This window comes from Trichosurus vulpecula, chromosome 4, assembly GCF_011100635.1.
Source record: "Trichosurus vulpecula isolate mTriVul1 chromosome 4, mTriVul1.pri, whole genome shotgun sequence".
Classification (NCBI taxonomy): domain Eukaryota; kingdom Metazoa; phylum Chordata; class Mammalia; order Diprotodontia; family Phalangeridae; genus Trichosurus; species Trichosurus vulpecula.
The window spans coordinates 168786535-168814259 of NC_050576.1; the positions used below are offsets into that span (position 1 = coordinate 168786535).

The following is a 27725-nucleotide window of genomic DNA, read 5'->3' on the forward strand; positions in this document are numbered from 1 at the left end:
CTCCACTTTTTGGCAGTGTTCCCAGCAATTAGCACACTATCCTGTTCTTGGAACAAGGACCATACTAAGGCAGGAAACAGGTAAATGAGGATTCCCAAGAGATTATTCCCAAGTTGGAACCCTGAATGTTTCCCCATAGAAATATTTTAATGCACATTGGTATATTAAGTGATGTTAAGGAGAACTTTGTGCCTGACCAAACTACGCAAAGCATGGCATTTCTTTGTGAAATGCATTCTGAGTTAGAAACAACTTGAGATTAGTCATATAGTGAGACTTCTTTTAACTAGAAATTTATCTACCTTCTATCAATAGTTTGTTAACACATGTCAATTATTGCTGTTCTTACTAGTGAGATTGACAGAAAAGTAGAAAAAGCATTAGCCTTAAGGGTCCTAGTTTTAAATCCCACCTCTAATGTTTACTTCTTGTGTGACTTTAAGCCAAGTCACAGAACTTGGTTGGGCTTCAGTTTCTACAGCTGTGAAAATGAAGAAGTTAGACTACATGTCCTCTGAGGTTGGTTCCAGCTCTAGATCTATATGCCTAATCCAAGGTCTTTCTGAATACTGCTGGACTCAGGACTAGCTATCTTGGCGTGATAGTGTTTTCATTAAAAAAAGGCAAGCAAACAATTCAAATCTACCAAACAGCGCACAATTGACTTTCAAATAGCACTGTTGGATTAGCTGTATGGATTAGCTGGCAATTAGAACCAGAATTTTAATAAGTAGTTACCTTTTCTTGGCAGAAAAGCCACTTGTCTAATTTGAACAATCTATACATGCATAATAAGACTGGCTTATATATTAACCATATTTTTCCAACTTGAATACATTCTAATTATTTCTAACTAGACTTAGAACAATAAATAAAATGACTTCTAGTTCATGTTCATTCAAATTTGCATTTAATTGCTATTTACATCCATTCATTCTGAAATAAAGTATATTTTATTACAGTAAACTAAATACAAGATGAAAAGCAGAAAAGGTGTTACCCTCATACCACTCCTAATAAGGCAGCTGAATAATTTATTCTGATAGATGGATGCAAAGCCAACTTGGGATAGCAGAAAAAAAGAACCATTGTAAAGAGCAAACATAACACAGGTGAACCATCCCCCTTAGATGTAACAACCATATCCCTTTAAGACAAATCTTGTGCTGTTATATTATGAATTAAGACAAATGAACAGTTCTGCATATTCTTTCCCAACAAGAGACATATGGATCCAAATACTTTAGTATATATTTGTCTTTTTCCAGACTGCTAGCAACTACTGCTAATGGAAAAGGAAATTTGGACTTCAATGGTTGTTCTTCACCACCACCCTTTTCCCACCTCCCCCCACTCCTTGAGTTTAAGTAAAAAAAAAATTCACTATTTTCAATATGGCATCAAAGAGCCCATCCTTCATAAACTCAGTGTTTCTTATTATAAATAACCCTTAGGGCTATATAAATAAATCTTAACTAGTGACCACATAACTACAAGTTCCCTAAATACTGTGTCCTGTGTTAAACATGAAGTTTGTAGCTTCACCATCTCTCTGTACATGAATTCCTTTCAGGATGTAACCATGTATTACCCAAATTTAATAAAAGTTGACATTGTGGCATACCAAACATGCATCTTACCCCAGTTATGTCTACATCAAAAAATAGAATTGGGGGTAAGGGGGGAAGACACCAACAACTTATAAGGATTTAAATTAGCTTAATTGTAAGGAATTAGAAAGGGAAAGGAATGGATACTTTCTAAAAATCTTAGTCATTTTTTTCCTAAAAAATTCTGGTACAAGTTAAAGATTTAATACTTTACATAGTTAAAGTAGGGTTTGTAAACTGCTGAGATTAATAAAGCTATGACACACTAAATCCTATAAAATCAAATCAGCACATGAAGTTCAGTGATTACACTGTGGTTAAAAAAAAACTTAAATAAAAAAATTATATAATTTTGCCTTTTTAAAATAAAATTTTAAACGAACAAAAGAAAGCTCTGATAAGCTCTTCTACATACTAGCACTTACCTGAAATAATCATAAACGAAGATTAAAGCTCCTCCTAGAAAATTTAAGACTAGTAATGACACTAGGCTTTAAACTACATTTGAATTTTTACAAATAAATATAGGATTCAATTCAACAAATGCTTTTTAAATGGATGTTGAATTGAATAGGATAAGCCATATTGCATAGGTGTGTGCTTGCTGTCTGTGACACCAATGTTTTCACAGTCATGTCAGGGATATCCATCATGAAGTATGATTTCTTAGCATGTGACATCATGGAAGTCAAGTTCACTTTTAATGGCCATTAAGCTGGACACACACACACACACACACACACACACACACACGGATATATAGTTAACCTACTTGTGTGACCAGAAAAAATAGGTTGCCATTAGTGTCACTAGTACTAATTTTAAAAAGATAAATTATGAATAGAATGGTTATAGCTAGCCAATCACAGTGCAAATGTTCTTAGTAAGTAGGACTGAAGGAGAATTTTGGTGGAAAAACATTACTGGAATTTGGTCAAGTACATGACAGTATGTTCATACGCTTAGGTACAAGCAAAAAAATGTCAAAAGCTCAAAATAAAACCCATCTGCCAACACATATGACCATCACTGAGTTCTACATTTTTGCCAAATGCCACAAATTAACCAAAAAACAAAGGTGTTGCCACTGAAGCTGAATTTCTCTCTTAAACTATTACTGTCCATCAAGAGCAATACTGAAGTTCTTAAAAAATACCAGCTGCAATACAAAAACTTTAAAGAAAAAAAATTTTTTTTCCAAATCCAAAAAGCATCTTCAAAGTGGAACTAGCAGTCATTTCAGTTACTGCCAAAACTGGGAAAAAATTACTTTTAAATCCACTTTTGGATACAGTGGCAGGATTTCACCTTGAGTTACTGAATTTAAACAAAGCAAATCTTGCCTTTTACCGACTGGATTCAACATGCATAAAGAATTTTATGGCTTGGATCCTATGGCTCAAAAAGGTTTGGCATGAGCAGTGTCTATTTTTTTAAAAAAAATTCTCATGGTTGTGATATCATAAGTTGACTTTGCACAATCATGGACTAACAACTAGACATGACAAAAGAGTGACAAGACAAAACTGCAGTTGCATGGATCATCTTATACCAGTATGCACCTGAGCACACACTCTTATAAAGCTTTGCTGATATTAACCCTTTCATGAAACCAACTAAAAATCATGGAAATGCTTTCTTTAAGGCAGGACATATTTAAGTAAGGTATTAAAGTTACCTTTATTTTTATCCTTTGTACCTGTAAGTACAGAATTTATGACAATTTAAAAAACCAGCATCTTTGTAACATGTTTCCTAATAAGCCACTAAGGTCTCTTACTGTGGAAGACATTCATTAAAAGGCCATCTAATACTTTTACAATCAGAAAATGCTTAAGCCCCAACACAGGAAAAAAGCATACTTTTTTCCACCCTTTTTAAACTGTTGAGGAAAAATGGAAATGGAGGGTAAACACCATACACAGTAAAAGAAATAAAAATTTTAAGATCTTACCAGTTAGCTGTAATGAGATTACCTAAAACCTGGAGAGCAAACTCATTCCCGAAGTATCCCCAGTCCCATCTTCCCTGACTCTGCCTGCCCTTATTTTTATCCAGACTCTTGTTAGGGCACCACAGACTGACCACATATAGTGTTCTGAACCAAATATTGGTATAAGACTAGGTGGCAATTTTTTTTTCCAGCGAAATGCAGGCCGAGGATAAGGATGAAATATAGGACATTGAGTTTATGTCTATCCCATGGTTTCCAGTTAAGCTTAGAACACAGCAAAACTGCCAGTGGAAATGGCTGCATGGATCCATTTCTCCTAGGATTATGAATAGTGCGCTAAGAAAACCTTAAGCTCACCCCCAATCCTTCCAACGAGCCAAAGCTGTAGTTAACAATGATTCATTTACCATTTTATTCTTTCACCAAAAGAAGAAACAGAAGTAGTCTGGCTTTCTTCACACCAACCAATCATTTTGCATTTTAAAGTTTGGGATGCTTTTCCATAATGAGCTGAATCAAAAATCTATTTGAAAAATATATATTTATATAAAAAAAAGATTCATTAAGTTTTTGCACGTAAAACATCAATTGTTAAATTGTATCTCTTATCTTTGATTCCACGCTGCTGGAAAAAAGTTTGACCAAGCTTGCATGCTAATTTGTCCTCATTTGCAAGTATAGGTATTTCATACTTTGCCCAATGAAAGCGTTAACCTTTCTTGACACAATCATGACAACAGTGATTCTGAGGCAACATCCTACCCTTAATACTGTCAGTTTGAAGCCATCAACATGAAAATCCTTGATAAGGTGAGAAGATGTCACTGGGAATCAGTTAACTGATGTGCCTAAAGTTCGGCAATACTATTTTTCTTAAGTCTTTTTGCACCATTGATTGATTTTTAAAAAAAAGAAAAGAAACACCCATGTTTGTTTTTCCTCTTTCCAAACTGTCCTGTGCAATATGACACTGGCCCTCTGAAGCTGTCACCCTTTGAGCCCTCATATTTTTCAGCTTGTAGGATGTTCACGTCCCATTGTTTTTTTGCCTGAAATTTGTTGAAAATGTTGCTGTCATAGATTCATACGCAAGTGTTCTGGCCGTTTGGAGATCATAGGAAAAGCTTGTTTTTTATATGGCCCAGAGTTAGGCTGTCGGATTGGAAGTGGTGCTGATGCTTCTCCACTCACCGTCACATCCATTTGTTCTATTCCACTCGTTTCCATGGGATAATCCACAGGTGTCTGAGTAGTTGCTGCACTGGCTGAAGCACCTCTTCCCCAGAAATCCCCAGGAGAAAATTTGACTGGGCTTTAAGACAAGGTAGAAATAGCACTTAGTAGCTGTCTCAAGGGTAACATCAATCCTAAATAATTTACATTAAAACGAATAAGATGGCATTCAAGGACCTGTGTTTTATTGTTTTATGTATTAGCACCACATGTAGAAAATAAGACTAAGGCCATTCCTTTTGATGCATTATATAGCAAAACTGGCTTTTATGCAGCAAGGGTAAATGTACCACTAATCACTTGCAGTATGAGGAACAGAAAATGCTGCATTAAATCAACTGAGTGAAAGGAAAGAGCAGAAAATGAGAAGCTTGCAAACTTTAAAGCACTACAACCATCAGTTAATATTAAAATGACAATGTGAAAGCCCATCTACCTCTTCTATGGAGAAACAGGCCAGAATACTGTACTGTACTATGCTGGCAAATACCTGACAGGCGTCCGAGGGCTGCCGATAAATCTTCGAGGTGATCGGATTTTTGGTTCAAATGAAAATTTTTCTTTCACGCTTTCAAGTACAGATGGAGCCACATATGTAAAACCCTGAAAAACACAGCAACAGTCCTGTGACAACATGCACATTAAGAAAACTTAACTATTTAATCTGACATACCAAACACAAGTGTATCAAAATCACCAGTCTATATATGTACTCTCCCACCCTTTCTAGATCCTATTTTCAAACTTTCCAACCTCCTCCCAGACCTCTCCCTAAACACATGCCTCAGTAGAAACCTTATCAGGTTTCTTACATACCAGAAAACAAAAACCCCATTGTGCCTCAAGGGGCAGAAAAGCAAAGAAAATATGTATTCTACAATGTAGAATCTACAGCATGGTTAAGCACTGAGAAAGATGTAAACAATATTCATGTTTCCACTCAAAAGTATTTTTATAGGAATTTAAACCAATACACTGAACAATTTCTCATGGGCAAGTGAAAGACATCAACAATGTTATGACTTGTAAGCCCTGGATCACAACACATGCATCTGCTTCATCTGGTATCACAGAATGAAGTTTCACATAAATGAGGTTTGCTAGATTTAAGTGAAACTTACCCATTCAAGTGCCAAAATGTAAAATAACTTAAATGGAAATCTTTCTAAAATTTATTTGTTGTACACTTGCCTGCCTTCTTAAACCAAGGACAAACACAATTTAGCTTTTTCTTGATGACTTCAGGTCATCACTATGAACAGTTACTGTTGTAGTACATAATAATACAGAGTTCTGTGTCGTCTTTTTAGTTTTTCTGTCTCTTACCTCACTGTCAGACTGTCACTTCTCAGGCAGGCACACTGAGACAGCAGTTAACAGCCCCACCTCCATCCCACTTCTAAATTGCTGCTTCTAATCTGCTGTAGGCTGGGAAACCAGATAATCAAGCTGGTTGAGAATTATGTGTTAAATATCATAAGGCCTTACTAAAAGTAAGACAAAGTACATGACGTTTTTAGTGGAAGTGCTTTGCGACCACTACTTCTGCAGCTCAAAGGCCTTTTTCCTCATACTTCCAGGTTTGGGGCTGTGTCCCAGAGGCTTGAGATTGCTCGAAGGCTGACCTCTGGATAAGTAAGAGGAACACTTTAGGCACAAAGGTCCAAGGGCAATATAACAAACTTTAAAAGATTTGGTCCATTAATATCAAGTACAAGAAAAAAAAGTAAGTGTAATGATAAAGAGTTAGGCAATACAGTAATAAATTTCCATTGAAATGGATTGAATTCAGTAATTAAAAATTTTACTATTGGAGAGGAAATAAAGATCTCAGCCAGACTAATGTAACCTGTGTGAAATTCACTTTAACCACTTTTGATTTTTCCCATCCTTGAACAAAATACTTTCAGATGCTATCTACTGAAAACTACTAGTTGAAACACTGTCCTGAACCACTGAAGGGAAAGGTTCTTTGGCTAAGCCCATTTCTAAGAAGCAAATGAAGCACTTTCATTTTTGGTAGCAAGTAAAAGAAAAAAGTAGTGCCTAAGTGATATTCATTTCCTAAAAGGTACCCTTTTGTTTAACTATACTTTCTGGTGAAATTCAGAGAACTCAGCACCACACCAGACCTAGCACTAATTTTTTAAAAACCCTTCCTAATTTTCTATTTGTCCCCCCACCCCGCCCCAGATAATGAAGAAATGTAGTTAAAATATGGTAAGTGAATACATGTTATTTGAGATAGATCTTCAAAAATGTCAAGATCCTCTAAGCAAATAAAGGATACAAGTGTGGTCTGTTTCTGGTATTCAAGTGTTATGTATATGAGGTTTTAATGGATCCCTTTTTCTCTAAAGATCACTATCCCCTCCTCCCACCCACAAACGGGAAGCTGCAAAATGGTATTCTCTACTTCCCAAGCAGTATATCATCTTCACTCTCCAGGTAGAAGCAAGGTGATAGGATAGCCATGAAAAGTATGCTGGGGGCCCAGTGGTTTTTAAACTCTCACATCTATTATGTGTAGTACTGAACTAAGGACCAATTTTCTGGGTCCAAATACACTATCATGGGGAAACTTTCTGAAAAGAATCTCTCAAATGCTTTACATGAGTTGTAAAGCAAGAAAACCATCCCAAATTGACTTCTCTTGTTGAGGGGCACTCTTATCTTTGCATTTCCCAGAGATGCATGAAAATCCTATCTTACCAGAAAGACCTGGTTGGCACTTTCACTGAGAGTTGAGTCATCTGGGCTGTCAACAGGTGTCTGACGTGTAAACTTTGAATCAAACTGGCTCACATCCTCTTCAGATTGCTTTACAAAAACAAAATGGCAAATAGGCTACATATCAAAATATTTTGTATACATCTGTGAGGCTTCTAAACGAGGCTTATACCACACCTTTTGACTTTAATAAAATCCTAGAACTTGCTGGTTATTAACAAAACACTGACATTGAAAGTAGAGGCTGAATAACAAGAATAAAAACCCACAAAATATTTTAAATATGCTTTTAAAATTTTAACATGCTTTTAAAAACTATAAATTAGTAAAAGGTCTATTATATGGTTGACACTTCTTAGAACCTTGTATTTCATATTCCAATAGAATGTATTCTCCTTGAAGACAAAGGAATGTTTTGTTTTTCTATCTTTGTATCCCTACGACCTAAGCATAGTATTTTACACATGGCAAGTGCTCAACAAGTTTAATGAAATGAATTATTTAACCACAGACACTCTGACTGAAGCTCTTAAAAACAGATATGAGAGTCATCTAAATTTATTAAAGTCAGTCAGTAAGCATTCATTAAATCATTTCCTGAGTACCAAGGCACTTGTTAAACAATGGGGTTGAAAAGAGGTCATAACTGTTAACATTACTAATAAGACAGACAGACAGACACACAGACACACACACCCCCATACACCCATGAGGGATGATACAGGGGAGGAGAGTTGGAAGGGGAAGGGAGAAGGGGGTGGGGTGAGGAGCACTTGATCCTGGAGATAGAAGGGAGCTACTGGAGTTTATTAAGGAGCCAACATGGCTAGCCTGTTCTTTAGGAACACTTTCATGGCTGAGTGAAGGACAGATTAGTGTGGGGGAAGATTTATGGAAGGGTGACTAATTAAGAGGCTATTGCAATAGTCCAGGTAAGAGGTGATGAGGGCTGAATTAGGGTGGTGGTTTTTTGAGTAGAGCAAGGCAACAGACTGGATATGTGAAGTGAATGTGAGAGAGGAGCAGAAGATGACATCAAGGTTGTGGGCTTGGATGACTGAGACCATGGTGATATCCTCAACAGTAATAGTTAATTATTGGCATAAACTGATGATAAACCTCGTAGGGCTAGAAGCTAGAAGTCATTTTAGGTCATCTAGTCCAAATCTGTCATCTGACAGATGAAGAAGCCAAGATTCAAAGTGACTCGTCAAAGTCACACAAGAAATCCGTGGCAGAACAAGGACTAGAACATATCATTCTCTTGACTTCCTATCTATCTTCATTTACCTTTAAATTTCCCAAGTAATAAGTACAGAGTCTGCTTTGAGTGAATACATTTAACCCTACCACCTAATCACTCCCAAGTATATCCAACAGCCCTGACTAGATTCTTACAAGGAGCTGGCTATTGCAAAAATAAATAATTTTTTAAACAGGTTATATAGTGCTAGCTTTACAAAATTTCCTTGTGGGTGGAAGGAAAATCCAAGATAATTCATTTGAAATAGGCCAATTTGTACTCTATCTTTGAATTCCACCCAGTTTCTAGATTAAAGGAAAAAAAACATGACAGTAAAAGCCCTGATGCATACTAATTCATCTGCTCATTACTTATGGGGGGCGGGGAAGAAGCTGTCAGTGATTAAGACTGAAAAAGGCTTTGAAAAACAAGGTAAAACTTTTCAATATCCTGAATTGGTCACTTAAAGTTTCTAAGCAATATTTATCATACATACAGAAAGCATTCACTACTGGAACTAGTTTCTTTAAAAGACCTCACAAAAAGACATTTCTCAAGAGAGGAAAGAATAAGACAAATCTGTCTAGAGTTAATAACATGATAAAAACAGGAATTGACAAGTTATTAGATTTTGGAAAAGCACTACTCTTTTCAACAAAAATGGGGGCCAGACTCTCAGAAGTGTTTTTAATATATGACATACCAAAAGAGGTTTAAAGGGGGGCTCCACCTTCCGAGCCAGAAGTTCTTCCCAGTTAATGTGTCTGAAGAAAGGATGAGCCTAAGAAAAACAGAAAAATAACTGACTAGGGACAGCCTACACAGGTCCAATAAGACTTACAACTCTCTATATGATTTAGCCTTCCAAGCATGGTCAACATATCTACATTCCTCACTTTAAAATAAAAAGCATCTTCTATTTAAAAAAACCAACGAGAATAGAAGGTGCCAATTCTTACCTGAACTTCTCCAGCATCCCCAGGACCAGCTCCAAGACGCGAAGCAGCATTTCTCTTTAGCAGCTTTGAGGGGAATAAAAAGACGACTGATTTAAAACAGATAATTCTTAGGAACACTTGTTCAAAGTTATTTATTAAAGTTATAATATCTATTTTTCAGTAATTTCTCCTGGATATTATTGGGGGAAAAAAACCCAAGATTTTGATCAAATACATCTGGATTTTACCTTCAAGAAAAGCACAGCTATTAGTTCAATCTCCATGACCATTTCAATTCTCAAAATATCTATTACACACCAGTTAAAACGGATTAAAGTTTAATCCTACTTGTCTGTCTCAAGCTAGACATCTTTTGTGTTCATGCTTGTGTAAGAATGTATATGTATGTGTATATTTGAAGAAAACCTACCTTTTTAAGCAGATCTCTGGCTTCTTGTGTGAGGTAGGGAGGCAAATTAAGTTTACATTTGAGGATTTTGTCAATGGTCTTCTTTCTGTTCTCCCCAGTAAATGGGGGCTAAAAGGAGGAAAAGAAGATCAGGGTTAAAAAACAAAAAACAAAAAGTCCTTATAAGGGATTTTTAAAAATTGTTTTACAAACTGTTTTATCTCCAATTTAGTTAATTATTCTATATTATGCATGAAAACATCAGTTTTCATGCTGAGAAATAAGCTAAGTGCTAAATATATGTAGATTATAAAGATGCTATGTTAGAGCATAAAGCTCACTAGACTAAGCAGACCTAGATCCTTAGCTCAGGCTCTGTCATTAACTTGCTAGATAGTTTTGGACAAGTCACTTAAGCTCTTAGCCTGTTTCTTCATCTATCCCTGTAAATTTCACAAGGTGTTTCTAAGAATCAAATGAGGAAACAGAGATAAAAACTTTAAAAAGTGTAAGGGCTCTACAAGTACAAAGGTTACTTCTAACAGATCTCTGAGAACTTGCTTTGAAAATAGCTTAAAAACCACACTATATTAGTAACTTCTATCTAAGCAGTATGCTTGCTCTCCACAGATGGTCCATGACTGTGATTCAACAACTATCCGCCATGAATTGAAAAGCATGCAGTCTTTAACTGTGCACCTACTGCTCCAGTCAGCATGTCATACATTAATGCCCCCAAACTCCACCAGTCCACAGCACGATTATGGCCACTTCTCATCAAGATTTCAGGAGCCCTACAATGAAAAAAAGAATCCACCTAAAACACTTGTTAGGACATCCTTCAAGTTAATTAGCATTTAAAAAAAACTATTTGAAATAAACAATTCCACTAAGTAAATATTGTCAACTATTACTTGAAGCAGGAAAAATTTAGCTATTACCCCCAGACCACAGTTATATTGATTTTAACATGCAGCTCACATGTATTCTATTGTTCCACAGAACGTGTGTGTGACTGTTCCATCATGAATGGATTCTTTGCATAGTCCAAAGTCCGTCAATTTCACATGACCTGAAATGAAAGATGACAGCAGGGTTATTCTGAGAACTGTAAGTATGTGTAAAAGAGAAAACAAACATATCACACAGAAGCAATATGTTTAGGTGACTCCTATGTTTAACTTTTTCTTCAAACTATTTCTAAGCATCCAGTAAAAAGCAGGTATTATGAATTTAACTCAATCTTACATACACTCATAAAATTGGAATGTCAAAATATGAGATAAGGCAAGCAGACATTCTCTGCTACCAAGGTGGAGTCAGGGAATAATTGGTCAGGAAGGAGTAGATATCCATGCATGGCTCCCATTATGAACTCACCTAGAATACATTATCATCCATTGAAGGTACCATCCTAGGTTGAAAATACTTCTTGTTAACTGGTTAAGGGTCTGGGAATCTAGTTCACATATAAAGATTGATGCAAATTTCCAGCCTCTATTACACAGCAATGCAGTAATATATAAATAACTTATAGTTGAAAGACAAAGAATTGTGACTCAAAAGCTTATAAATGCCTTACTTATGGCAACAAACAGATTTAGCTTATCTTGTCATCTGCTCATCAGTGGAGATAAATGAAACTGCTATGGAGTGCTAAGAGACGCTGAGAACCAGAAAAAGATCTCACACTAAAGAGCACTTTCATCTCAGGCTTTCCTTTACTTACATCGTTAGATGTAAGCTATTCTAGCTGCCTTCCTATTTATTCCTCAGACATGACTGGGCAAAAACACAACTAAGGCACTAGGCCTCCTGATCTCTGTATGTGAATTCACCATATACTCAAAAGTAAGAGAAATGACGTACCTTATCAACATGATGTGGGGATTAACATCAAAAGGAGATTAACCTAACTGGTTATTCTAATGTTATCATCTGCCTCAGAATTCAGAACCATGGCTTAAATACAGATACATACACACAGAAAAATAAACAGGAACTGAAATACAAATAGGCAACAGATCTCATGCCCAACAGATACAGTGAAGAAATCCACAGAACATTTCAAATGTTTGAAAAGCAAATGTCTTTTTAGAAAGGCACATGGTTCGTTCTTTAATTATGATTCTGACCTCAGTATCCAAGCAGTAACTTTATTGCATTTCCTGTTCAGCTAACTAACACAAGTTATGGATACTTCAGGATACCTAGTTTCCATAGGAACATAGTAATAGCAACTACACATTTGGTGTCCCATGCCTCCCTCTCCCTCTCCATCCCCCAATCCTGTATCAAAAGTCAATCTAGGGGCAGCTAGGTGGCACAGTGAGTGGAACACTGGCCCTGGAGTCAGGAGGACTTGAGTTCAAATCCAGCCTCAGACACTTGATACACTAGCTGTGTGACCTTAGGCAAATCACTTAACCCCAATTGCCTTGCCTTCTCCCCTTCCCTCCCCCCCCAAAGAAAAGTCAATCTAGTGTATTCATTCTAGAGTTTCTCTTCAGTAACATAGTTTTGGAGGGACTATTCATAAAGCTGAAACTTAAAAACAATCTTGCACATGAAATGGAGAAGGAAAGGACAGATCCTTTTAAGAACACAGACATTTCCAGAAATTGGGGTGACCAGATTGGAGGTTCTAGATATGAACAAAGGTGCTCATGACTAATGATAGGAATCTCAAATGTTAGTTTCTGAAAAAATTTTTTTTTTTAAATCAACTATAGTCCAAAATATAAGGGTCAGCCAGTATGGATTTAAGGAACATAAAGGAAAATGTAATATATAAGAAAGCCTCATTAGACAGGTATGTTGTGGGGGGGAGGATTCTTGTTCAGGTAAAAGTTGGACTGGTCACCTCTGAGGTCATTCTGGGAGCCATCTGTCTGCAACAGCACATTTGCCTTTATCTTGACTTTAGCCAGCCAAAGAGTGGGAAACCTGAGGAGTGCCACTAAATTTTTTTTTTTCCAGAGCTATAATAAATTTTCTGTTTGATTCAAATTTCTGTTCCAGGCAATAATGCTTCAAACAATTCATGGTAGAAAGTAAAACTATCAGTACTTGTTAAGGTTCATTTCAACTCATCAAATATGTCCCAATTTATACAGGATTTTTCTTTTAAACTAGAACTGTGTGATAATTTAAAAGAAAAAAAGGGACAGCTAGGTGGTGAAGTGAATAGAGCACTGGTCCTGGAGTCAGAAGGACCTGAGTTCAAATTCGGCCTCCATCACTTACTAGCTGTGTGACCCTAGGCAAGTCACTTAAGCCGAACTGCCTCAAAAAAAAAAGGGGGGGGGGAGAAAAAGAAATTAGTCTTTGGGTTTGATTTTTGGTTCCCTATTCACAATATGGCTACGTATTAAGAATCTTCTGGTGATGGAGAGATGAAATAAAGGCAAGGGAAATAATAACATTTCTTTAAGTGTCATTAAAGGAAATCACTGCCCTGACTAGGAATGTTGAACTCTCATTCTCATCAGCCAAAAGGTAACTAAATAATTAAATGTCACCAAGTATCTTGGTGCTTTGAATTTGGAGAGAAGAATTTTAGCACAATGAATGCAGGGACTTAAAAAATGGTCGTGGCCTACAGAGAGGATTTTAAGATGATTATTTACTATAGAATTGTTTACTGTTATCTCCACCTTGGTGATTAAGCATGATATTTTCCGGCTTCAGGTCCCTGTAGATGATCCCTTTTTGATGTAAATGCCCCAAAGCCATGGAGATTTCTGCCAAGTAAAAGCTGGAACAAAAGTGATGACATAATTAAAAATACTAGACGGTCCAAAAATCAACTCATATACTGAAAACAGTTAAATATGTAACAATTCCTTAAAAGAAACATGGGATATACAGAAGAGTAAATTATTAGGGAAAATATAAAAATAACCTAGTTTGGGGTTTTTTTGGGGGGGGGGGTTGCTAAAGGGTATAACAAAGTAAAACTATCAAGTGTTAACTTGTTTTAGGATACCACTACAATTTCAAAAGTCTCAAGCAGTGCAACCTCTCTCTCAATGGTCAAGTTTTGTTTTGCTTGTAATAAACATTCAGTTGAAAGCAAATTTCCCCTTACCCATTCATACCTAAATAAAAAATCCCACAAAGAGTTTTGTTTATCTCACAAATCAAACATCCTAGTTTGAAGAAGCCCTGCTTTCTCCTGCTCATCCTTTGCTCTATTCACGTGCACATCTACTAAGTCAAGGTCCATTTGGAGCCAACCCACAAACTGTACGATGGATAATACTTAAATTCATCTACCTCCAAGGAATAAAGGGCTGAGTCAACCCTCTCTGGACTGGAAAAGCACAAGGCACTGGCTGGCTGCAGCATAATGCTGTTAATCCTGCAGGGTATGTCTTGGAAGACTGAGGCATTTTAATAGCCCCCAAGACCACCAACAGACTCCAACAGGACTCAGAAAGTTCTCTTATGGAATTTCATCCCTAAGGCTCTTAAATGCAGCTTCTATTAAAAAAAGCCTGAAATTAATAATGGAATGCAGTTTGGTGATTAAAGCTAGACATTTAAGTTTTGTTTCTCATTCAATTAATATGTAGGATAAACAATCACTATTACCTAACATGGTAACTTCGTTAGAGGATGTCCAACTTTTCAATGTACAATATAGTATTAAGACCTACTTTACCCAAGTACCAACTTGATACCTCCTCCTGTGTGGAGGGGACCATAGGCTATCAAAGGCAGAAGGTGCTGGAAAGGCTTCAAGTATGGCTGTAATGATAGACTGTGTGTCTTTCATCTGAGGATCAGCCAGATAAATTCAGAGGCTCACTTTCAGAAAGTTGGTCACTAAATAATGATTTTTTCAGCCATAGCAATTCATACATAAGGTTTGCTAAAAAGTCTGTGTGGCTGGAGGTAGTGTTGCCTGGCCACAGCGAACCCATGAAGAAGATTTCTGAAAAAGGAGATTTCTGACATGTTCCTTCCTTTTATACATACATACATGCATACATACACACACACCCTCTCTCTGTCTCTCATTCTCTCTCTTACACACACACACACACACACACACACACACACACACACACACACACACGTATACTTACCCAGGAAAGAGGCTGGTGGCTCACTAAGGAAAGCCCCAGCAAGAATGAAGCACAGGCATGAGAAGCCCCCTCCCAGGGTGTGGGGTACAGGTAAAGAAATGGTAAGATCTTCAAAAACAACATAGCTTCAAATTTGCTAGTGAAGAATTCATATGTGAAGAACCTCTGCACATTCTGTGGTCCATAATGAGAATGGGATCCTATTCTGTGGTCCATAAGGAGAATGGGATCCTATTTTTTAATTTTATGAATTATCTAAAACTATGAAGCCACCAAAACAGTACTTACCAAGCTGTATCTTCCATAAATATTCCCTCTCTTTCTAACTGCATAAATAATTCTCCTCCTGCGGAAGGTTGAAAAAGACATTAGAAATAATCTCCATTTCTGGCCTTTCTTTTTAAACTCAGTATTCTGAGTTTCAAAACTATAATGAAGATCTGACTTGAAATCCTAGGTTTAATATATTAATATAATATTTATGAATTACATATTTGTGAAGATTTCAGATAAAATAACACCTTATATTTAAACCTCAGTAAAATTTATCCTTAAGACATGTGCTAGCATATACTTAAACTGGCCATACCAATTACTAAATGCCTACATCTTCTGGGCCCATATAAGAAAAATTCCCCACAGAAACCGACCCACAGGCTAGGCCTAAAGGAAAGCTGGAAGGGACCCTCTGGAAGTAAACAAACAGCTATATGGAAAAAGGCACATTTTTGCCTAGGGGAGGATGGTACTTGAAGTAAATGTCCCACAGCAAAGAACAGGCATAAGTCTGTCTTATACTCAAATCCCTCATTTTATCTCACTTCTTAACTCCTTACAATCTGGCTTCCAACCTCAGCACTCCATTGAAATCACTCTCTCCAAAATTAGCAGTTATCTCTCAACTGCCAAATATCTGATGGCCTGTTCTCCACCTTCCTCCTTCTCTAAAGCCTATGTCACTGTCATCCATGTTCTACTTCCTAGATACTTTCTCCTTTCAGGGTTTTAGTGACACTATTCTCTCTCAGTTTTCTTCTTATCACTCCTTTCTCCACCTCCTTTGCTAGATAACATTATTCAATGCGAGTATACTCCAAGGGTCTGTCCCAGACACATCCAAAATTGAATCCATTATCTTTTTTGCCTCTTCCTCCTTCTCCAAACCCACTCCTCTTCTGAACTTTTTGATTTCTGTTTCCTCCTGGGCATCCAGGTTCATAATCTTGGATTCCATCTTTAACTCCTTACCCTCCCTGATCCCACATGTCCAATCAGTTACCAAGTCTTACCAATTTAACCTCCATTCTTTCTCCTCCTATGGTCACCACCCTAGTTTAGGCCTCATCACCTCTTGCCTAAACTATTCCAATTGTTCCCTAATTTATTTCAGCATCCCCGGTCTCCCTCCTTTGCAATCCATCCTCCAGAGCTGCCAAAACGATATTCCTAAAGCACAGGTATGACTATGTCAGTCAAACTCTATAAGTTCTCTATTACCTCTAGTAGCAAATATAAATTCCTCTGTTTAGTATTTAAAACCCTTAACTACCTGGCTCTTTTCTGCTTTATCATACATTACTTTTTTGACCTTACTACGCTCCCCTTCCTCTATTCCAGCCAAACTGATCTTGCTGTACCTCATAAAAGGCATTCCACTAGCTATCTCTGGGTTTTTGCCCAGGCCATCCCTCATGCCTGCATGTTCTACTTCCTCACCTGATTTTTCTTGGAATCCCTAGCTTAGAGTTTTTTACAAGGCTCAACACCTTCTATGTTAGGCTCTTCCTGATTCCTCCAGTTTCTAGAGCTTCCTCAACAAATTATCTTGTATCTCGCTGGTATATATTTATATATGTGCCTATATGTTATCCCTCCTGATCCAATGTAAGTTCCTGAAGGAAAGGGCTATTTGATTTTGGTACCAGTATCTCCAGCACCTGCACATTTTCTTTCTTTTTTTTAAACAGACTTGTGCTTTCGTTGGTATGAAGCACTTCTGATGAGGAAACCCTAGCAACCAATACAGATGGCAAGACTCAGAGAGTGGCCCAGGGCACTGAGAGGTCACAAGCCCTGGATGAGGAGAAACCTCCCACCCACCAAAGCCAGCTCTCTCAATCCACTACAATATACTGTAGCCTCACTATGTATGCTTGGCACATCATAGGTGCTGCATAAATGCTTGCTGACAGATCCAATGACAAATATACTGATGGTCATACTCATTCCTATCAATACTTCAATGCTTTCTAAAAAAATTCAGGATTATAAAGGATTAACTGTTTTATTTGTATCAAAGTATCCCAAGTCTCAATACATAAGGTTAAATTTTTATTATTGCCCACTGTGTGACTAGCATAAGATTAGACAAACACTTAAGATAAAAAGTTTAAAATTGAGGTAATTTAGCCTTTAAATTTACCTTTGAATATAGCTCAAAGTAACAACTCAACCAATTTCTAACTACTTTTGTCAATGTGTCATTTCATTCACAATTTCTAGTGCTAGTTATGGACAAGATGTTACACTGAATGTAAAGTTTAACAAGGTACTGTCCTCTACCCTTTTCTTAACCCCCTAGAGCCTGGTAATCCTCAACCCTGGGTCACCCCTGCCATCTATCTTCTCTGCTCTGATTCAAAAGCCAAGCTGCTGGAGGAATCCACAAACTATGGTGACTGGCTACACTACTTTTACTTCATCTAAGCTGAACTAGGCCCTCACTGCAAAATGGCAAACCCTTTCATTTGTCTTTCATAACATCTCTATCCCATTCCTCATGCTGGCTCTTCCTTAAGCCCCCAACTTAACCCCCACTTTTAGTAGATGACCTTTTCCTCTATGTTGTAAAGATTGAAGATCCCACCAAATTGGACTAGTAGCTGTTACACAAACTTGTCATACCATCTCCTCCCTAATACAGACTGTCTCGCATGCATACAATGGCATTTCCTTTTCCCTTCCACCTTTCACTCTCTCCCTTGCTTTAAAGCTGAGGTTAGGTGCCACTTCCTCTGTGAATCCCCCAGCTGAAACTGATTTTTTCCTCCTCTATACTTCCCAAAGCACTATGTCTAAGTCTCTCCTGTGCCCCTAACAGACTCTTATATTATAGATAACTGTGTATCTGTCATGTAATTTCTGGTAGGCCAGCAACTGTATCATTTTTATACTCCCAAACAGAGGTTCCCAAAGTGGGTGATGCTACCCTCTGGGAGGACCCTGGAATGATCCAGGGGGGCAGTAGTGGCCTTGAGTACAGCTGGGGGTGTCAACTGAATAAAAATAAGGGGGCAGTGGAAGCATAAGAAGAGAAGATAAGAAAATTCTGAAAAATCGTTTGTATGTTTCATCTTCTGTGTAACAGAATTAAAGTCGTAGTGATTACATTCTTTTCCAAATAAACACAAAACGCAAGTTATAACCAGTCAGTGGTCAAGTCTGCCAACAGATCTTAACAAGCAAGTGTTGGCAGGTGAATGTGTTACGCTTTGTCTGGAAGTCCAGCATGCATTGACAGGAATGTGTGTGTAGTAACTCGATTCCAATACAACACTATAAGGTTACATGATGCAATATCGTGTTATCAAAATTTCAAAAAAATTCAGGAAAAACCCCACAAATTTACAATAAATTATTAAATTTAAGATATGTCATTTAAAAAAAATTTGTATTGTTTTGAAATGATGCAAATTTCAAAAAAAAAAAACTGCTAAAGGGTTTAAGACAGTAGATTTCCAGGGGCGCGCTGAATAATTTTTTTTTAAAGGGGGTGGTAGGCCAAATAAGTTTGGGAACCTCTGCTCCCAACCCTTATCACAACACCTTACACAAACAGCAGGTCCCTAATAAGTATTGGTCGGGCTGAAAAAGCCTATTTTATATAAATTATAACTTTTGCTTAACTATACTACTAGGACAACAATATTACCTTTTGTATAAAGTTCATGACCCAATTTCTAGAACAATGAGGAATAAGGGAATACAAGAGTGCATACTGACCACTGAGATACTCCAGGATGAGGTAGAGTTTTCCACCAGTCTGAAAGGCATAAATTAAGTCCACAATGAAGGGATGCTTTACTTCCTCGAGGATATTCCGTTCTGCTTTTGTATGAGCTGTATCTTTTGCATTTCTTACTATCATAGCCTAAAAGAAGAAAGATGACATGACAGAACAATCTAGGCATTTACATCAGACATAGCTGTGTTCTACACACTTAATGGAAAATCCATTCGGCAGTGCTTTTTAATATTACCCAAGTCAGCAAATACTACACATAATAAGGCCAGGGCAGTTAATTTGTTACCAGGGACATACTTTGTTTGGGGTTGGTGATCCATGATGTCACCTAGGCTGCTCAAACTAGCATTGTGAGGATGACTTGCCACAAGTACTGACATCTTGTTTCCACCAAGTGCATTTTTTTTGTCATCCCCAATCCTGACTCTGTGATTGCAAATAGTTATTGAGTCTGTAGCCTATCCTACCTTCAACATTTCTCAGAATGGCCCTCAGAAATGACAAAAAACACATCTAGCAGGGTATAATTTTGATCCATATTTTTTCATAAGCCTCTAATTCTGAAACAGTGATTCAAGTACCAAAGCCTGAACTCCTACTGAGATATTTCCTGGACAAGTATTAATTTTTCTGTCTTATTTCAAAATTCAATAGGTTTGATAACACTTTGTTAGTTCTCGAAGGGTTACAAAAGAAAGGTCAGAGGGAAAATATTAGCCCTATTTTACTGACAGTAGTTAAGGTTTGGAAACCTTAGACAAGATCAACAGTAAGCTCTCAGCCCAGTGAGCTACTTCTACACTGCCTTAAAGACAGGAATCGGCACGCCCCGGCTAGCCGACAGAGAAGTCCACATCTGTACTGGCAAGAAAAGTCAACTCGAGAAGAGCGATAGCCTTGTTGGGGACTCACACAGGGCCCCCATCTCTATACATGAGGGAGTCCCTACCTTTCCAATCTCATTCAACATGATTTGTCTTCACATGCTCTGCATTACAGCCAAACTGGAACTATCTGCTGCTTCTCAAACTTGAAATGTCCACTCCTGACTCCACTTTCACAGGCTGTCTCCTATGGCTGGAATGTACTCCCTCTCCAAAATCCTCATTTTCCTTCAAAGATTAAACTAGTTTTTCCTTCCTCTACAGAGCCTTCTCTGTTTGTCTCCTTTCCACCCCCATCCTCTCAACCCTGCTGAAAATATTCAAATGATCTTTCCTTTCTCACATAATCCTAAAATACTTTGGACCCCTCCTTTGCCCACCTCATTCACTACCTTGCATTCTGCTTATTCTTGTATATGTTTTATTCCTCACTCCACTGCCAACAGGGAGATGAAAAGACTGAAATGACATATCCAAGACAATTTTAAGCTCCTTGAAGGATAAGTATTATGTCATTTTTATCTTTGCATTTTCAGATCCAAGCACTGTCCCTGGTAGGCACTCAATGTTGAAGCTGTTGAAGAAGCTAAGGCCAAGCTGTCACAAACATCTTAATAAACCAAATAATCAGTTTGCTTCTTTGGGGGAACCACCACCATCACCACATCCTCCCAAAGCACTCAACCAAAGAAGTTGATAAAGGTAGGAAAAAAGGTTATATGGAAAGTAAGGTAGTCACCTTTTTAAGCACCTTCATGGCAAATATTTTCCCAGTATTTGCTCCTGTTACTTTTCGTACTTGGAAAACCTGGGTAACGACATTTAAACATAATAGATGATCATGAATAACCAAAAGTTGTACTGGTGATAGGCAGAGTTCCAAGTCAAACTTTCATACTTCTCAATCATAAAAAAGGAACGATTCAGGGGTATAAGTATACTGTAAATACAAAGTGTCCCCAAAGCCATAAGCTCTAATAGCTTAAAAATGCCCTAAGACATTTGGGATATCTTAGATAATAAGAGATAGGAGAGCACTATCTGCAATTGATCACCTGAAAACACTGCCCAAATTGAGGACTGAGTGATAGTTTTGTACATAGAACTTGGCAGTTTTCCTATTTTGGTCTGTTGCCATCTGGTGGGAAAAACTGTCCACTGAGGTTTCAAATAAACAATGTTCCTTTACTATACAAAATCCAAAAATTTGCTTAGAAGAAATTATAGGCAAAGCTCAAAGAGAAGTTTACACAAAACTAAACAGTATGCTACGTTTCAGAAATTTCTTCCAGGAACGACTAGAAAAGTGTTTCACTGTTTTTGCTTCACAATTCAATAGTTCAGCAATGTGAGAGTCAATAGGACTTAGGTATTGTTAATTTACGCCCTTGTCAGAAGCAAGCAGGACTTGAACCTAGGTCTTCCTGACTCCGAAGCTGGACCTCTATAAAAACCATGGTTAAATAATTTTCAAGAAATAGCTACAGTAATCAGATATTCAAAGTTTGTGTGTTCAAGATATTTTAGTTTTAGTGTCCACTTATTGCCCTCAATTCTAAGAATAATCTATAAATGTTATGTTTTGTAAAAATTAATTACCATCCAATGCCATATTGAAAAAAGTGACACACTTCCAAGGTACATGACTGTCCAGATCTTGCCTTCTGACATACATGTAGCAAGTATACTCCAATCAAATTTTCAAGGATCTGATAAAAGGGACAATCCTGGCTACACTCATTCCTACTGCCCCCGGCACTTACTGTCTTTTGTTGTCCTAGAGCCTCACCTCAATTAGTATTAGATAGCCATTTAGAATAATACCCCTTCCCAAGGATATATGTGCATTGTAAAAGAAATTACCTACAGTAACCCAAGAATACACATCTAAGAATTTCCCATATGGTTAACACTTCCAAGGTGATGGCAGCTAGAAGAGAATCCTCAAGTCACTCCTCAAATATGGGGCCACCTCTTCTATCTACTATTAAAAGGCAAGCTCTTGGACCAACAGTTTAAACCAAGCTATCTACTTCAGTGAGAAAACAGTTCTTATTTGGGATATGGTAATTTTGAAAATGTATTTCCTACCTTTCCATAGCCCCCTTTACCAAGTACTCGAAGTAGCTCAAAACATTCTGGTCTTATTTTTTCTGGCCCTTTGTTCACACTAGTTTCTGAGATTTCAAATTTTTCACAATGTTCCATGCCACTGGGGAGAAATGCAAAACCAAAAGTCAATTGGCAAAAATTTATATTTTCTTCATCATGTTCTCAGAAAAAGAGAAATGTAATCCTGTTAAGGAAAAAAAATACACATTAGGCAATTTAGTATCCATGCTCTGAGGAAAGCTATAGGGGCAAATATATGGCAGCTCAGACTAAAGGTGCTCTGACAGTGACAATCTGAATTGCATTTTCTTTTATAAGCATCATATACCTTAAAAATGTAACTAAACATGAGAAAAAGATTTATCAACCATATGATATAAAAGAAAAATTTGCTTTCGTAATTTGAATATTATGTAAGACAAAGTTTGGACTTTATGTTCATCTGGAAATTTGAGCAATATCCTAGGAGCTGTCTAAAAATATCCAACCAAAAACAATTTGGAACTATGCCCCCAAAATGACTCAACTGTGCATACCCTTTGGCCCAGAAATACTACTATGCAGGCTATAACCTAAAAGATCAAAGAAAGAAGGAAAAGATCCATATTTATAAAAATATTTATGGCAGCTCTTTTGGTAACAACAAAGAACTAGAAACCAAGGGGGTGCCTATCAGTTGGAGAATGGCTGAATAAATTAAGGCATATAATGATGAAGGGGACAGTTTCCGAAAAAACTACATGAACTGATATGAGTGAAGTAAGCAGAACTAGGAGAACAATTTATACAATAATATAACAATAACTCTGTAAAGAAAAACAACTTTGAAATGCATGCTCTTTACTTCCTGACAGAATGGTGATGAATAAGATTTACATTTTTGAACACAGCCAACACGGGAATGTTTTGCTTGACTATACATATTTGTATCAAGGGTCTGGTTTTTCTTTTTTTTTTTTCTTTTAAAGGGGCAGGGTTCCTTTCCTCCCCACCCCACCCCCAAAAAGAACATAGAAATAATATGAGATGAGCAGCACAGCATTGAAAAGTACAGGGTGAATTTATCATATACTTAAAAAGAAAAGCAAACTCTGTATGCCGGAGATTCACAGCTTCATATAGAATACTCTTCTTTCTGTCCTGCAATATGTGTGTGTGTGTGTGTCTATTTATATATATATATATATATATATATATATGAAAATGCTCATTTTATTTGGTTTAAGTTCAGAAAAAAAACCCAATCACTTCTACTGCTGTTGGTAGTAACAACAATTAAATCTATTTATTCCTCTTTCCACATTTGCTGTTATTCTGAATAAGGGCACCAAATAGCTATCAATTTTGCCTAGTGATATAAATTAATTCTTCACAACTATTATGCTTGTATTACTGTGTATCTTCTTAGTTGTTAGGGGAAATCAACCACCCAGCTAGTAACATGTTCAGCCCAGTTTAACCCAATAGTAACATAACATTATATATCTTTTAGTATAATAATAACATTTATAATGTACAACAAAGAGTACTTGACTTTTCTATGTAACTTACATGGTTTTAAAAAATTAAACTATGGGATGAACATAAAGTTATCTAATGCAGTACTGTGCCATGGAGCTGCCCAGAGCTACTCTACGTTTTCAAAGAGTATGCCAATAAATTTCAAGTTTTTAACTATTAGGCTTGTAAAAACTTAAGCACAGGTCTGGTTGTTTATCTATTATCTGAGTACTAATATAGCTAAGTCAGACAGACTTATCAGGTCTACAGAATTTTCAGCCATAGGAACTTTCACAGACCATTCACAAAGCTGTAGAGGCTGTGGTCACAGTGTTAACAGAGTAACAGCCACATCAATTAAATGTATGCTTGATATGCTGACACAAGATATTCAAAACTCTTCACTTAAAAAAATAAAATTCTTGAAGGGCACAATATTTAGCAACAGACCCTGAGTTGTAACATAATGTAATACAAAAGTTGCCTTAATACTCAGCTATACTATCATCAGATTTAGCTTTTAAATTCAATAAGCAGTCTACAAGTATCAGACAACTGAGACTGATTGGAATCATGTCACTAATGCTTGTAAAGAGTTAACTGTCTATAAAAGTTAGCACTCTATTAGTAGAATTTTTTAGAGCAAACTTACATTTCATATGGTCCAACTCCTCCATGGTCCATGCTTTCACTTAATTGACCCTGGAAAAAATTGATTAAATTTTTCTTAAAAAACACCAGGGCTATAAAATAATTTCTGGCCAAGCACTTAAAAGAACTGAAATTATCTGTAGTTTTTTAGTAGTTGAACATGGTAATTTATAAAAACATTTAGGAAACAGTTTGTAGGGAATCAAAATGCTTTTCACAGAAAAGTAACTAAACAGTCAGAATTCCACAAGTACTGTTGTGGAGATTCTTTTTTGTTTTTTAAACAGTTGATAGCCATTGATACTGTTCAAAATTGTGTTTCCCACCTGTTCAAAAAACCACCTATTCTTTACATTTTTGAACCTGAAGCCACTATATTCCAAACCCAAAATGCTGAATTGACATAATGTGTGTATTTTTCCTGCGTAAAACTGACTCTCCTATGACAAGCTAAAATAAGTACAACCATTTCAAGATATGGTAGTTAACACTATTTTTTTATTCCAGTTAGGGCAAAATTTAAAAATTGTTGCAAGAAGACCAAATGGCTAAAGGTTCAGGGGCTAAACATATACCATTTCAAGCCTGATAATAATGGGTTATAAAATTACTTGGTGATAGATGTTAGCAGAATTACTGCTATCAGGAAAGGCAAAAATTGCCTAAAGACAATTAGGAATTTGATAGATTCAACATACTCCACTTGATTATGAACCTGAAATCATGTTTGAAGGGTATAATACTAACTGTGAATCCATGATAGTTCTTAAACAATCAGGAGCATGACAAGAGAATATAAAAGACAGTCAACTGACCATACTTATCTTGCTTTCAAAGCAGGACAGTCAATTTGGGCTGTCATAGCTCTTTCTGAAAGATCAAATACCAGGAAAACAAATGCTATCCAACCACTTACTTTGGCCAAGAAACTAGCGTGAACGGGCCAGAATTATGGTCTTCCTCAGGGTGGCCTCTTCTGAGTAAAGCAAAGGCATATCATTGGGAGCAATACAATAAACTCACACTCTTTCTACTTACACATTTTTTCTTCCTTGGTTTGAAGACTTTTTAATCTCCACAACTATGAGAAAATCACCTATTGTGACGTAGTTGCTTTTAAGACAAAAGACTCTGACCATCTTTCAGAAGTAATGCAGCTGGTATTACATAATTCTGCTCTTCTCTGATGTTACTTTTATTCAGTTCTAAATTGAAGACCACAAAGTAGTTAACAAAGAACCATAGCTTTGAAGCCAACTCTCCACTCAAGATATGCCCTATGGCTGTTTCATTTCCTGAGCTAGATGGGTCTGTATGACCACCTGCAGCTGCATAGGTGCTTAAAACTTTCTACTGTTAGATAGGGGCAGAAACATTTAAAACAAGTCATCCATTCCTAGTATTCACCAGTAACCCAGCACACTGGAAACTTCAAAATCAGAGGAAGACTTTCTAAATCAGCATTATAGTCTACATACGCAATTTTCTTTCATATGAATTTCTTACAAGATCCATATTTCTGTGTTGTAAGATTTTTCTTTCTTCTTTCCCATTAAAAAAAAAAAGCATGCTATCAGGAAGTGGCACCATCTCTGCACCTTAAATTAGGAGACCTAATTTTAAATCCTGGCTGAACACTAACAGAAATAATAATACTTGTATTATAAATCTCACATGGGTGTTTATAAGGAGAGTACCTATAAACTTTGAAGTACTATGAAAACGTCAGTTGTTACTGTGATCCTCAGCATTATATTAACTATCTCTTACTTTTCCTGTGTTTTACATAGCTATATTGTTGGAATTCCCTTTTCCTGTCTGACAAAGCCTAAATTTATCTCCCGAGCACCATACAAAATACTGTTTCAAGTTGGCTTAACAGAATGACTTCTGTTTGCAAAAGTTCTCATTGTGTATAAAAATAAACACAGATACATACACACTCTACAAGGCCTCATGAAATTGAACATAATCATTAAAAAGTTAAACAATTCTAGAATGGCAGAAATTGTCATAAAAAATAACATCCATTAAATCATTCTTTCCCCTCAGATGCTTACTGTAGTTCCCTTATTAAGTCAGAATTACTCAGGAAATGAGGAAGAAAGTCAGTTTAACTTAATAGGAAACCTGAGAAAGTATTTTTAAACAAATGTAGTTGTATAATTTTAAAGTTCAGTCCTTATTTATAAACTAGGATATTACAAATTAGTACTAATCAAAAGAAAATAAATTAATGAGAAAGCAATTCTCAACATAATAACCCCATTACCAAACAATTATTGAGCACCAACCACTTTTCAAAGTGCACTGAAAGGCATCAAATATGAAAATCCTTGATCACAGTAGTAATTCAGTAAATTAAATCTCCTTTGAAAAAATCTCTTACATTTTCAAATCAAAGGCTCAGGAAATTAATTACTCATCTTAAAACTAGATTAAGTAGATTATTCATGAAACTCTCAGGTTTCAAAGAAAAAAAATTTTCAATAGTTTATTCAAAAAGAATCTTACATGACAGTATACAGCCACTGCTTTGAACATATTACAAACTATAAATCAATATACACCCATATTAACTGTTTAATTTCTACTATCTTTTCCAGTTTTATGTTCCTGTAGCAAACAGGAAAGTCCAATACTTTCAGAAACTCTTACAATCTTCCGAAAGAGAACTTTCCCTTAGTTTCAACTTATTGTCCCAGATTACAGCCTTTGACCAAAAATCCATTAGACTTCTTTTTTGTCTGGATCCGTGTGTTCATCATCTGTGTAGGATGCGTCCCAAAGAAGAAATTCCTTTGGTCAATGCACAATTACTATTCTGTGGCACTGAGAGATAAAGTGACCAGGGTCACATGGCCAGGATGTGTCTGAGGCAGGACTGGAACTAAGGTGGTACTGACTGAGGCTTTTATCTGCCACAACACTGGGTTTCTCATTTATTAAAAGTTCAGGTTTCCTTTTTCCAGGTACTGAATTTTATTTAATTTTAGGCAAGACGGCATAGTGTATAGTGTTGGACTTGGGTTCAGCAAGACCCAAATTCAAATCCAGACTTAGACACTGGTCACTGTGTGACCCAAGACAGTCATTTAACCTCTCAGCTTCAGTTTCCTCATGTGTAAAATGATAAGAACAACTATGTCACAGAGTTGTTGTGAGGATCAAAATGAGATAACATGTATAAAGCACTTACATCTTAAATTGCAAGGTACATGCTAGCTATTATTATTCATAAATGTATAAGTCTGTTATATTTGTTCCTCTTTGAAAAAATCCTTTAGTTTTCTAGGTATTGAAAAACTAATTAACAGGTACTTGGTGAAGTCTGTATGCCCACA

The 27725-nt window shown here is 36.6% G+C and overlaps 1 protein-coding gene across 6 annotated transcripts in view; it reads right to left on the reverse strand.

Moving 5' to 3' along the window:
- Window positions 1-893: 893 nt before the first annotated feature.
- RPS6KB1 (ribosomal protein S6 kinase B1) overlaps window positions 894-27725 on the reverse strand; it is a 31218-nt gene continuing 4386 nt past the window's right edge. Inside the window, exons 2-16 of one of the 6 annotated variants that reach the window (XM_036756679.1) lie at window positions 24383-24432; window positions 22210-22330; window positions 20858-20926; window positions 19213-19360; window positions 15499-15556; window positions 13747-13874; window positions 11099-11189; window positions 10821-10911; window positions 10139-10246; window positions 9730-9792; window positions 9474-9551; window positions 7510-7617; window positions 5288-5400; window positions 4752-4876; window positions 894-1125 (exon numbers count right to left, since the gene is read on the reverse strand). In XM_036756679.1, coding sequence (XP_036612574.1) covers window positions 932-1125; window positions 4752-4876; window positions 5288-5400; window positions 7510-7617; window positions 9474-9551; window positions 9730-9792; window positions 10139-10246; window positions 10821-10911; window positions 11099-11189; window positions 13747-13874; window positions 15499-15556; window positions 19213-19360; window positions 20858-20926; window positions 22210-22330; window positions 24383-24432 — 1545 coding nt within the window. In that variant the 3' untranslated portion in view covers window positions 894-931. Of the gene's footprint in view, window positions 4877-5287; window positions 5401-7509; window positions 7618-9473; window positions 9552-9729; window positions 9793-10138; window positions 10247-10816; window positions 10912-11098; window positions 11190-13746; window positions 13875-15498; window positions 15557-19212; window positions 19361-20857; window positions 20927-22209; window positions 22331-24382; window positions 24433-25419; window positions 25761-27725 lie in introns of those variants that run through there. The other 5 variants (XM_036756677.1, XM_036756678.1, XM_036756676.1 and 2 more) reach the window with 5 other exon arrangements.